The 14,011-nt window shown below is 39.9% G+C and overlaps 1 protein-coding gene across 7 annotated transcripts in view; it reads right to left on the bottom strand.

The window, feature by feature from the left end:
• Positions 1–239: 239 nt before the first annotated feature.
• SMARCA2 (SWI/SNF related, matrix associated, actin dependent regulator of chromatin, subfamily a, member 2) overlaps positions 240–14,011 on the bottom strand; it is a 182,680-nt gene continuing 168,908 nt past the window's right edge. For all 7 annotated transcript variants that reach the window (XM_024200169.1, XM_024200168.1, XM_024200174.1 and 4 more), the window contains 5 exons: positions 10,589–10,694; positions 9,423–9,524; positions 3,643–3,775; positions 1,953–2,095; positions 240–1,173 (listed from right to left, as the gene is read on the bottom strand). In XM_024200169.1, the coding sequence (XP_024055937.1) occupies positions 1,138–1,173; positions 1,953–2,095; positions 3,643–3,775; positions 9,423–9,524; positions 10,589–10,694 (520 nt within the window). In that variant the 3' untranslated portion in view covers positions 240–1,137. The remainder of the gene's footprint in view (positions 1,174–1,952; positions 2,096–3,642; positions 3,776–9,422; positions 9,525–10,588; positions 10,695–14,011) is intronic.

Genomic DNA, 14,011 nt, shown 5'->3' with positions numbered 1-14,011 from the left:
CACTACAAGCTTTGTCGCTTGAGTCCTTGTTAGCGTTTTGAGTTACACTAATGTTTTAGGTTATGGTATTTCTTTATACAGATATTTCTGCCTAATGCAAATAAGCTCTCTTGTTGTTACCTGTTTATAACAGAGCAGCTTAGGTCTAAATACTAGGGCACTCATGCAACCATAGTAAAAAGGTATTTTTATGGTCTTCTGCACTCATAACACAAGGCACATATTTACAGAGCTAAATTATTTCTTTATTATGAAAGCACCAACACCACATTCTTCAAAATTACTGGAATTTTATTTGCCTCAGGCTTATGACTTGCAACCAAAGACATTGTGCAAAGAAAGCAAAGATTAAGTACACTTTAGGGAAAAGGTGATAATCCACATTGGTAACATAAAAGGTCAGTTTGATGAAAGAAGCCATCCATTACACTATATAGATTGCAATATTCAATAGCATTTTTCAACCCAACTTTTTTTAAAATCAAGAGAGAAAAGCAAAGTTTACAGTAGACATAAATTTTATAGAATTTGAAAAGCATTTTTTTCTGGAGATAGAGCATAAAGTGAAAAAAATGTATATGGACAGGGTGGGGTGGAGGCTAACTACTGTACATTTATAAGCTTTTAAACAATGTTGCATATATGTACCACAGTGTAAAAAAAACAAAAAAAACAAAACAAAACACACAGAACAAATAAAAACCTTGAAAACTGCCTGATGAAAAATAAAATAACCAGCAGCTTTTCATGGCTTTTCCTGGTTATCAATGCTACAAAAGACATATTTTTTCGTCTTTCAGATGCCATTCAAAAGCATCTCATCAAATGATAAAACCAGGCACAATCAAACCATTACCAAGCTAAACCCAAACCCATAGAAATATACTATCAACCCACATTTTTCCATCAAAAGCTTTTTTTTTTTTTTTTAAATCTTTTGAGGCCCATTTGGTCACAATATGTTACAATTTTTTTTCCTTTTTTACACCATGATATCCATAAGTTTGTCTGGCACTACCCTAAAGCTAGTTTATAGAAGATGAGACTACAGAAACAACCCAATGTCTATCTGACAAAATGAATTCACTGGGTATAAAATGACAGAAGGGAAGGAGAGAAGAGATTAAACTCTATGGATCACTCATCGTCACTTCCACTTGCTTCTGACTGGTCCTGGAAGTAAGAGACAAAACAAAAAGGTCAGAGATTCTTTGCCAGCGATTCTTTGGATTGTAATACAAAAGGAAGAAGAAAAAAAATAGTTAAATTGACAAATCAGGATTGCCTTAGGAAAGGCGCCACAGTGTTAATATTTCTGCTCCATGACATTTCATGCTCATTGCTGTGAGTCTCTTCAGAGAAGGGAAGAGCTGGAGAAAGCAGTGTCAGGAAACATTAGTTCCTTTCTGTCTGCCCAGCAAACTCGTTAAAAATATTCGGCAAATTTTGCCCTAGTGTGTTGGCATGAATAGAAACATCTATGGTAAATTCATAATATTTAGCATTTTGGGGGTAAGGGGAAAGTGAGAAAATCTTGTGTGCCCCATTTTTGAATTTTAGAAGTGCAAAGGAAAGCCTGAACATCTGAAAAACAAGCTCCAAAATAGCCTGTGTTCAGACCCTTCTGTGCCTTCATTATTTAGCACTAACTCCTATTTCCAAAGGCTGGTTAAAAGAAAAAGTTGTAAAGGACTCCTTTGCAAGATTCACAGCAAAGTTCTTTTTCTCACTTCAGAAGTTTTAGTGTAAGTTCTTTGTGGATTTCCTTTAAGTCTTTTTAGAATTCAGGTGGCCCAATCTCTCTCTCTCTCTCTCTCTCTCAAGCACACTCTGATGCACAAGTTTGCTTAATATTTCTATACACAAAGAATCGAAAGTTGTGATTATGGGTAGAATGGGGGGAAAGGGCAATAGCTGCAACTATTTCCACTGCCTTAGTGACTAAAACTTACATTTTCATCCTGATCCTCATCACTGTCATCATCGCTCACGACAGGCTTGGCTTTTACCCGGCTCTGTCGCTTCTTGCCTTTCCCTTTGTCCCGGCTTTTCTCATCCTTCTTATTCAGCTTGATTTTCACTTTCACAGATTTTGCTGCAAAAATTGACATGAATGTAACAGCTGTCATTACAGTAGAACCTCAGAGTTACGAAAACCGGAGTTATGAACCTCATTTGGAATTGAAAGTACACAATCAGGTGAAGTTTAAAAAAAAAAAAGACATTTGACAAAAATAAAGAAACTGTTTCGGTGCTTTTTCATTCATATTAAGATGGTTAAAAGCACCATTTTCTTCTGCATAGTAAAGTTTCAAAGCTGTATTTAGTCAATGTTCAGAAGTAAACTTTTGAAAGAACCACCATAACGTTTTGTTCAGAGTTACGAACAACCTCCATTCCCAAGGCGTTGTATCTCTGAGGTTCTACTGTATTTTCTTCTCTCCCCCTTTTCTCATTCAATACAGAAATTAGCTGTCTAGGACCACAATACAGCTTCTTAACACAATCTCTCTGTTCGTGAACATTCTCCTCCTGTAACAGCCTGAAAAGATCCCTTCCCCTCTGTGTTCTTTATCATGCCTTTGGAATATCTGAAGTAGAGATATTTGCTTGTACTTGTATTTTCCCTGATAGTTCAATAAAAAATGTCGTTTCCTTGAGCTGATTAGCTTCATCCTCGCTATGCAATTAAAGTGAGTGGGGTGGCTGCAGGCTGCATTTGGTTCTGGGATCACTCTCTAATAACTCCTGTGCAACAGAATACATTTTATTTTCAAAATCATTTTTCTCTGTGGACAGAAAGTATCTGCTTTTAGTTAGAGCCAGGTAGTGCTGCTTTAAATCACACAAATATCAGATAGGGTAATTGGCCATCTTCAGGTAGGTAGCTTTCTGAATAGAGCACTAGGGTCTGACTCCAAAAGATAAGCTCATTTCCAAATGGCGGAATCATCTCCTCTTATGTACTGTAAAATAACTGGTTGTTGCTAAAGGCAATGTGTTCTAAGTAATAAGGGTCCTATATGGTTAGCAGAGTTGTGATTAGAACATGTGAGAAGAAGAGGTTTGTATGCAAGCAGTAGCCACAGGGACATGCCATTACAATGGTCTGCACCAGAAGCTGGCAGTTTGCTAATAATTTTGGAAGTCATCCAAAAGTATTTCTGCAGAGAGTTTCAACTCTGCTTGGGTCTTCCAACAGCAGTTCGGGCAAGGAGCATATGTTTACAACCAACTAAACAGAGAAAGAAGAGCACACAAGGAACACTACAAGGAGGTCAGACAGTGGCAAGCTGGTTCACTGTATGGGTAAGTTCCCTATGGGCAGGTAGGAAAAAGGAACATTTCTATAATTTTTGTGGGTTTTGGGTTGGTTGGGGGGTGGTTTTTTTTTTTTTTTTTTTTTGCCTAGAGATGCTTGAAGTCTTTGGCACAGTTCTAAGAGATGTGGCCAGAACAGAGCAGCCAGCCAACAAAGTCAGGGTTGAGAGAACCAATATAGCAAATTTGGTAACAAACTGCTTGCATTAAAATGGCCAATGGAAGAATGAAAGTCTGTAACCAGTTTCCACATACAAACTGGAAAGACTGAATACCAAGTGAAACCTGCTTCCCTCTCTCAGATTTGAACTGGTGACTTACATTCTGACTCTGACTCATCTTCCTCATCATCTTCCTCATCGTCGTTGCTTTCATCCTCGCTCTCATCCTCTTTGGCAATCTTCTGTCGGGCACTCTTGAAGACTGACTGGAGAACAATAGAATCCTCATAAATCTGCAACATGAAAGCAAACCTATGTCAGAACTGAAAGCCAAGCTTCATCAAAAATTCACAGCATGGAACATTATTTTCTATGCAAACCCACAGAGAGGGTGGCCCTTTTTTTTCATAACAAGTAACAAAGCTTGTTGCATGAATTTTACAAGAAATGCCAACGTTGAATTTTTCATGATCCAAATGAAGAAGCCTGCTGACACTGCATCACAAAATATAAGTCCCTCAATGTATTAACTTTTAAACGTCCAATTAGAGGGGGAAAAGTCCATCCTAGCACGCATTCATTTTTCTTTTTATTGTATATTGTCATTACTACTCTAACTATAGTATATTTTCCGTTAGATCATAACTATTTTGGGAAGCATTCAGAATGAGTCTTCAAATACAAGCTCCCTAACTATGATCCGGATTAGTCTAACAATATATTTAATGGTGACAAAGGTACCATCCTGATACTAATTATCTTTAATGGTTAAGAAGTCCAAGCTGACTAATAAAAAGAATCTATGCTAAGCAGTTTACTCCTTCCTATTGGATACAAAAAGACTAAAACATCAATGCTCATTTTTAAAAGGCTTCTTTATTAACATTTCTGAGGCTGCTAAGCATCTTTGGTCCATCAGCTTTCATCTTAACCTTGTCTAAAGAGCATCTATGAAAGAGAGGAGCGCGTCTTACTTGTAATATTTTTATCAGAGTAACACAACAGAACTATCAATCTAAATGGCTTGCAAAAGAAGCACTGAAACTTCATAATCATCTTTGCAAATGAACTCGTCCATGCTGCTATACAGAACTTAGGAGTGATGTATTAGACAACTGAATGTATATTTCTACACTAGCTTGGATTATTCAGATAGCTCAAAGGTACTTTAGAATCACAAACATTTATCCCGACTAAACTTAAAACCAATTACTATAAGATTATATATACAAACATGTATCGTGGGGGTGTATTGGGTTTACTAATCATAATGATTGAGAGCCTTAGCACTCTTACTAGTTCACTGTATTATTTAACAAGTCCCTCTGTATGGGACAGGGGCAATTTGTGAGCAAGACAAAGCAGACTTTGGCAGCCATCACAACCCCTACTGTTTATGAACTGCATCACTAGACAAAAGATCACCAAAGCTACAAATTCTTCTCTAATGCTTCAAATGGTTCTGATGCCAAGTGGTAAGGATAACCTGGATCATAATCTGTTACATGGAAAGATAAAATGAACCTTGCTTCAAAACAAATTACTACCTTTGGGCCAAATTCTAAATCCCCTAAAGTCAATGGCAAAACTCCCAGGGAGAGAGGAACCAGATTAACTGATTATAAAGCCAGAAAGGACCAATGTGATCATCTAGTCTGCCCTCTTGGATAACACAGGCCATAGGACTTCCCTGAATTAATTTGTGTTGGAACTAGAATGTATCTTTAGCAAAAGATCCAATTTAAATATTTCCAGTGATGTAGCACCCACCACAACCCTTGGTAAGTTGTTCCAACAGTTGTCCTCGCTGTTCAAAATGTGTGACCTATTTCGAGTTTGAATATATCTAGCTTCAACATCCAGCCATTTGATTTAGTTTAGACCTGTGTCTCCTAGACTGAAGAGCCTTCTATTATCAAATTTCTATTCCCCATGTAGGTGGTTACAGGCTGATCAATCACCCTTTGCCCAGCTCTTGGCTGAGCTCCTTGGGTCTATCATTAGAAGGTATGTTTTCCAATACTTCAATCATTTTTGTGGCCCTTTTCTGCACCCTCTCCAATTTATCAACATCTTTCTTGAACTGTGGACACCAGAACTGGACACAGAATTCTAGCAGTGGCCGCACCAGTGCTAAATACAGAAATTACATAACCTTTCTACCCCTTCTCAATATTCCTGTTAACACATCCAAGGATCTCATTAGTCCTCTTAGCCACAGTGTTGCAGTGGGAGCTCATGTTCAGCTGATTTCCATGACCGTCAAAAATATGTCTTAGTTACTGCTTCCCAGGATAGAGTCCCCCCAACCTGTAAGTATGGCCTGCATTATTTGTTTCTAGATTTAACACTTTACATTTGGCTGTATGGAAATATATATTGTTTGCTTATGCCCAGTTTACCAAGTGACTAGATTGCTCTGTATCAGTGACCTACCCTCTTCATTATTTACCACGCCCCTAAACTTTGGCCCATCTGCAAATTTTGTCAGTGATGCTTTTGTGTTTTCTTCTACGTCACAGATAAAAATATTAACTAGCGTAGGGCCAAGAACTGATCCCTGCGGGACCCCCACTAGAAACGTATCTGCTCAGTGGTGGTTCCCCATTTACAATTACATTTTGAAACCCATCAGGTAGCCAGTTTTTAATCCATTTAAAGTGTGCCAGGTTAGACAGTACCAAGTCAAATGCCTAAGAGAAGTCTAAGGGCTTGTCTACACTGGCACTTTACAGCACAGCAACTTTCTTGCTCAGGGGTGTGAAAAAACACCTCCCTGAGCGCTGCAAGTGTCAGCACTATGAAGTGCCAATGTAGACAGTGCACTAGCGCTGCACTGGTAGCTATTCCCCTCGTGGAGGTGGTTTTTTTACAGCACTGGGAGAGCTCTCTCCCAGAACTATGCTGCGACTACACAAGCCATGTGCTTTAACGTTACTAGTGAAGACGTGCCCTAAGTGTATTTCATTAATACTATTCATCGTATCAGCCAAACTTGGAATCTCATCAAAAATATATCAGGTTAGTTTGACCAGATCTATTTTCCATAAACCCATATTGATTTGCATTTATATTATATTTCTTTAATTCTTTTATTAGTTGAGTCCTGTATCAGCAATTTCATTATTTTGCCCAAAATTGATGTTAGGCTGACAGGCCTTTAATTACACTGGTCACCCCATTTACCCTTTTAAAATACTGGTATAATAATTTTCTTTCCGTCCTCTAGAACTTCCAAAATTTTCCAAGATTTATTGAAAGTCAACATTAATAGTCCAGGGAGCTCCTTTTCCAGCTCTTTTAAAACACTTGTATGTCAATTATATGGACCTGGTGATTTAAAAATATTTAACTTTAGTAGCTGCTGTTTAACATTCTCCTGAGTTATTGTTGAAATGGGGAGTATTTCATCATCATCATGACATGAATACATCCTACTTTTTGCCCAAATACAGAACAGAAATATTTATTGAGCACCTTTTCTCTTTTTCTGCATTATTTATCATGGACATTTCTACCATTTCCATCTATTAATGGACCAATACCATTGTTAGGATTTTGTTCAGTCCCAATATAGTTAAACTCCTCCTTATTGTCTTTAACTATGCTAGTCACTGAGCCTTCCTTGTGTCCTTTTTTTCCATTTGTTGTTATATATAAAAACAGCATTTATTTATATATATAAATGTATAGCTGCTTTAACTTTTCCTCTAAGCCAGAATGACTTTTTAACAGAGTAGCTTTCTTTCTTAATTATGGCTTTTTGGGCCTCTAGTAAAATATTCCTGAACAGTTCCCAATTTTCATACTTTTCTATTTAGATTCTTTCTCCCAGACAATTTGGCTCAAATCTGTTGTTAGCTTTGTGAAACTGGCCTTTTACATTTATTTTTATATATATATAATTTTATTGGTTTGTACTTTATTCTGTTTATACAAAACAAATGTAATTAAGTCATGATCACTAGCATCTAAGCACCACTAATGTTTAGATCTGAGATCAATTCCTATTAATCTGTCAAGAATAAGTCTAAGACAGAATTTCCCAGTATCGGATGCAACACTTCTGAGTTAGGAAAATGTCATAATTTTCAGAAATTCCAAGTATCAGGGGGTAGCCGTGTTAGTCTGTATCTACAAAAACAACAAGGAGTCTGGTGGCACCTTAAAGACTAACAGATTTATTTGGGCATAAGCTTTCGTGAGTAAAAACCTCACTTCTTCGGATGCATAGCCTTTAAGAAATTCCAAGGACATTTTAGTGCTGACAACACAAGACATCCAGCATTAGACCCTCACATTGTAATCCCCCATAACAATGCAGCTTTCCCCCCTACACACTATAGATCAGTGGTGGGCAACCTGCGGCCCATCAGGGTAATCCACTGGCAGGCTATGAGACAGTTTGAGCCGCTTCCCGCAGCTCCCATTGGCCAAGAATGGCGAACCGCAGCCACTGGGAGCTACGGGCGGCCATGCAAATGTAAACAAATTGTCTGGCAGCCCGCCAGCATATTACCCGAATGGGCCACAGGTTGCCCACCACTCTTATAGACAGACGTTTAAGGAGCCAGTGTGAATTGGTGGCTGATAGCAGACACCAACTTGTACCCCATATTGTGCCTTATCTATTAGTGCATGCTTATGAATCAGTGTAAGATAATTTGCTTATGAGCTGTCAGTGACTTGGAAACAGGTAATGCTATTTTGACAGAATGCCTTTCTGTCTCCTTTTCTGCCCATTTGATCCTAAATAGGAAATAGTCAGTGATTGCATTTCAGTCATGCAACTCTTGCCACTAGTTTCAATAATACCAACTAGGTCAAATTTATGCTCACAAATGAGTAATTCTAATTCCTCCTGTCTCTTACCCAGGGCCCTACAGTCGGTGTATAGGCAATTAAAAATTTTCTTCTCTTCATGTCTCTTGGTGCCTGGATTAATTCTCTTCTCAAGATCTTGATTTTGTTCTAAACGAGTGCTCATTTGTTTCCCCCTTTTGCCCTTCCCCTTTGTTATTTGTTTAATGCCCTCCTGACTAGTCTAGGAAGCCTTACCCCCAGAAGATTTGGCCCTTATTGTTTTATAAATGTATCTCACATCGAATTAATGGAGTATTTCAGTCTTCTCATCTGTCACCCAGACTTTCTGTATTCTTTCTACTAGGATCACCATTTACCTTTATGTCTTGCATTCATATGGCAGAACACAGACCTACGCATAAATCCATACCCAGCCAAATCCTGCATCCTACACCTGCCTGAGATGAGAGACCTATAGAATTGACATAAGTGATCTATTCTCTGGACTTTAGCAATTCAAGGGGAATTCATTAATACAATCTTTCAAAATGGATGTCCTTCATCAACCAGCAATACCAGTAAAGGAATATCTACACAGCACAAATTTACTGCAATGTACAGAGCCCACAAAGCACATAACTCCAATGGTACTAGGTGGCCATAAACTGGTTTTCCTCAGCAGAAGATTCTTCCACTGGAGGGGTGGGGATGTAGTGCCAGCTGGAATGAATCTGCTGCTGCACCATTCCTCTGCATCCTCGCTGCACTCTGGTAAACCCAAGGTGATAAAAGCATCCTTAGGGACACAGCCATTTAGTGTAGATTAGAACAGGCCCGTGACTGTTCTAAACTATGCCAGGGACAGCACAGAACTGTACCCAGAATCAGGGAGCTACAACCAACTCCTTTGTGGCCCTTTTCCTCCAGTTGTGTCCAGTGCATACTATATGCAGAAGAGCATTTGGGCCTCTGTGTCTATCACAATTCAAACAGAATTTTAACAGAGGTCTTATACACAGAGTTATCACTGAGCAACAATAGAAATTCCATGATAAAGCACTAAAGACAATGGAAAATAAATGAAAAATACATGTATGCTTAATTTTAACACAAATGCATATGTGGTTTCAATCAGACCTGCGATCCCTCCAAGTTGAATGTCTGAGCATTGTGACACAGCAACATGACATCTTTCTCCAAGTCACCAAGGCTACGGTACTTATGGTTACGAATTCTTTCCTATTGTGTTTTTTAAAAAGGGGAAGAAAAAGAGAAACAAAAGACAGGACAACTGGTTAACACTGTGTTGTAATCTTGAATACAAATATGAATGCATTAATATTAGAAATCCCTACTAGAAATGTCATAACTATGTGGAATGACACATATTGCCTGATTTTATTTATTTACTTATTTATTTAGAAAGAAATGTCTAAAACAGGGCACAGTTCTAAGTCGTGTAAGGTCCAAAAGCAAAGTAAAGTTATTCAACTGCTGTGTGGAGCTGAAGGGACAGAAGCAGCAGAGACTCTGCACTGCTGTGTGTAAGAAAAGAGATGAATACCAGGTATCTTCAGCTCACTAGGGAGATGGGAAACGGGGAGGGAATTTGTGGAAGTGCCAGGGGCATGGATAGAGCATATGGATACAACATGGATCCTCCTGGCCACAGAGGTTCAATGGATTGCATACACTATCTCCCCACATACCCAACAGTATCTGGATGTAGCCTGGCTACTCCAGAAGTTGATTCAGATTTAGAAGGATGATATTCCGGAAGGTTGCCAGTGTTCCAGAAGAGGAACAGAGATGGCTGAATGAGACGGGATGCTGGCTGAGACTGCGAAACTACAAGAAGTGGGATTATCAGAGAACCTTGAGAGGAGAGACTGTGAAACCCTAGGACAAAGGGTGAGCTGAGGAATTGTTTTTGTCTGTAATAGGCTTATGTTTGGACAAATAAACCTACATATAGGAGACCGGGCTTATCAATGAGTGCTTGTTCATCTGAGGAGAAGCCCTGGTGCATTGTGTACGGTGGAGAACACAGGCACCTCAATTGGCGCCGAAACAAGGGTGAGGTGGATCTTTGGTGCCCAAGGAAGAGGGGGGAAACTGAGGAAGGGTGCTGTAGAGCAACCTTTGGCCACTATATTAGATGGCAATTCCGTGTTTAAAATCTAGGCCTCAGAACATATGCCAATTTGTAATGTCCAAGAAGATCACAATTGGACAGCCCCAATATTTCTACGTCCAGAAAGAAAAGGTATGAAGAAATGCCCACTCCCAATTAAGTTGCCTACCTTTATTTTTTTGAAGTCCACTGGTTTCCTAATTAACTCATAATATTCTGGTAATTCTTTCCTAGATGGGAGCTGAATAAAGACTTCACTTAGCTGCCGTCCTGAACTGTTGAGAAAAACAAAGACACAGTGCAGACAATTACTGTAGCTTTGCAGTGAAAGAAAAATGTACACAATAGCGATCACCAACCATAAAAAATAAGCATGCTTTTCTTTCAAAGGATCAAGGATCAGTTCTGTTCAGAATAATCACCAAGTTCAATCATCACGGATTCGTGATTTGATACTGTCCAATTTTTATGTTCTCAGCCATTGTGACTTGACAATTACAAGAGTCCCTGCCCATTGTGATATTAGAGGTAACTCAACCAATCAACACTCTTACTCTACAGCTAATTAAACAATTTAATTTGCTGTACAAGGGAGACTGCACAGATGGTTACTTGGCTCAACTACCTCACTCATGCAACATAAAATATCCTAAACACATGTAGCCCTTCACCATAGCACACACCCTTCATTCGCCACCCACGCAAATCAACACTATCTCCCACCCTCCCTCCCACCCTCTCTCCTATTTTCCAGAAAGCCAGAAACTTGAGCAGCAAAGCTGCAAGTCATCACTACTATCTATTAGCGCTTCTGTAGGTATTTGATAGTGAGGTCAGAGTGGAGCAGCTAGTCTCCATAGGACAGTCTTCTGCTAAACCTGAAGCTATATCTGTCAAACAAGTCCACTGCAAGTCATTCTGTCATGGACCTGGGGGAAGTGACCCGGGGAGGGGGAAGAGAGATAGCGGGGCACTGTTCTCCTTTGATGCTCTGTAACCAATACAGATATATGAACAACTAGATATCTGTGTTCTTGGGGGTTAGAGGATAGAATCCATTGGCTAGGGACCTCATGTTCTAAGGGAATGATGAGGAGTAAACAGTTTCTCACCTCTGCTTACTTGTACCACATGGTCCCAGATTTCTTAATCAGTTTGCTTTCCTCACACCTACTACTCTTGTGTCGTTGCACTCTGACACCCCTCCCCTTTTATATGCTGAATTTGATAGCGAGAAAAAAAATAAGAGCTATTCCAAGCACAGCTTCTTATATCATGGAAGAGAAAAGAGACCAAGACTCCACCAAGTCTACTAGGAACTTTACCAAGCAGACCTAATTTACCTCAGAAGCACTTAGATACTACAATGACAGGCACTACAGAAAATCTTAAAATGGACAGACGGATAATTCTATTCCAAAGTCTTGTTTTGACTTTGGGAGAATAACACTGAACTGTATTTAGCAGTTGCATGCTAAAGGGTACTAGTCTCACTGTGATACTCAGGATGGGAGGAAGAATTGCATGCATTTATAAGGGTTATGAGCACAAATCCTCTACGAGTTGCAGCCACCCATGGATCCATCCAATGAAAGTTGACTTCTTTGATGAGGTCAAAGGCGGTAAAAACGCACCCAGCAACAAAAAATACCTTTTAGGTTTACGTGTAGGGATTTTTTGGAGGCAAAGTTAGAGAGATTGTAAGAAAAACTTGATTGATGCCTTACTATGGGGTTACTACTACATTCTCATGAAATAATATGATGTAATACAATTAATTTAGAATTATTTATATACATGTATAAGACCCTGGTAAGGATCCCATAGAGGGCATCAGACAGGCTTCCATGATAAAAACCCATTTGTCTGTATGTGCATATTATAGGCAGCACTAGTAGCGCTGCCTATTATTAAGGTTGCCTGACAGCTCCCAACGCTATTTTCAGTTACTTATAATTTTGTGAAACGTTAACCATTTGGGCCAAAATTTTCCACACCAGGCTGATTTATTTTTATTTTGGGGGGGGGGGGGGAAGAAGAGGGGGGTGTTAAAGAGATTTCAGCCTAAATGGTTCAACTGTTTGAGATTGAGGATAGGAAAGGATATGTTGTTTTTGCCCATGTTAAAATTTCTGGCAATCTTTTATTTGAAATGCTTTTCTTCGAAATTTGGCAGGAGGTGGCCTTTGTGTCAGAGGTACCTTTGCTGTCCCCATAAATATCCACCCCAATTTGGCCAAGTTATAAACTTTTTTTGGGGAAAAAAAAAGTATAGTTTGTACCTACTCAGACACTTGCTGGAGCTTACCAGCTAAAATCTCTAAAGAGTCTGTCCTCACTGAGCATACTTGAGCCTCTCACAGCTCCTAGTACTGATCAGATAATGCATGCACCATCCCAGAGAGTGATGGAACATGCTCCAGCCCAGCAGTATGGGGGGGCAGAAGGACATTCCCTGTAATGGCTGCTCCAGGCTGGGTGCTGGAACTGAGAGCAGGGAGGCTGTCCCTTCTGTTCTCTCAATGACCTTCCTGCAGGCACCCAGGCAGCACAGAGGAGGCAGCTGTCTGATTCAAATGCAGAGGGGACAAAAGCTGGACCAGAGGGGAAAAAAAGGAGTAGATTGGGACAAGGAGTCTAGAGAGACTGGGAAGTGGATTGGTGGTGGTGGGGGAATGGAAACTGCAACTGGGAGTTTGGGATGTGGGGAAACTGACACTAGCTGGGCAAGGAGATTGGAGCTGGCATGGAAGGCAGGCTGGGCCTGGGAACTAGATGACTGGGAGGATGACACACTGACATTGGATAAGGAGCTGGCAGGAGGGGAGAGATTGGAAATAGCTAGGCAAAGAGACTGGGACAAAGAGCCAGGAAGAGGGAATGGGAGAGACAGATTTGATGAGGAGTGCAGGGAGGGACATTGGGAGCCAGCTTGGGGAAGGGGAAAGAGATTGGACAAGGTGCTTAGAGAAGGAACTGATACTGGCTGGACAAGGAGACTGAGACAGGTTGGACAAGACAGGGCAAAAGGGGTCAAAGCTTGAGGGAGAATGGGCAGAAGAGTCTGTGCCCCCTAGAGCACACTCCCCTCCAGAGCCTAGAATGGAACCCAAAATTCCTGAGTCTCACCAGTTATATGCTGTGAGCAAGTATTTGTGAACTCCACAGTCAAAGTGACTCATTCCCTCTGGAGCTGGTCCATATAGAGAATGACAAACTACTATTGCTATCAGTTACTCCATTAGCTCAAGTGGTACAGGTCTATGTGGAGGAGCTAAAGGTTCCAACCCTGGTGATGACCCACAGAGGTGTCATTATATCACATCACATGATAGAATTTATATTGTTTCCAGTTTGTTTTTATACACCTAGGAGATTACACACAAAAAAACTAAGAAATCTTTACAAGTGGCCACAAAAAGTGTATTCCTCATTTTTTGAGTGCTTGACTTAAAATCCTGGTGTCTAATTTACAAAAGTGCTAAGCACTCAAAGCTGCAAATGAAATAGGACTTGTAGTTTGAACATATAAAATGCTGTATAATGCTAAATCATGAAAAATCATGACCTAGTGCAGGGATAGTCAATTATT

The sequence above is a fragment of the Terrapene carolina genome, unplaced genomic scaffold (assembly GCF_002925995.2).
Source record: "Terrapene carolina triunguis isolate 2854851 unplaced genomic scaffold, T_m_triunguis-2.0 Scaffold113, whole genome shotgun sequence".
Lineage (NCBI taxonomy): Eukaryota > Metazoa > Chordata > Testudines > Emydidae > Terrapene > Terrapene triunguis.
Note: the sequence above shows the minus strand (reverse complement) of the source record. Positions and strands in the feature narration are given on the sequence as shown.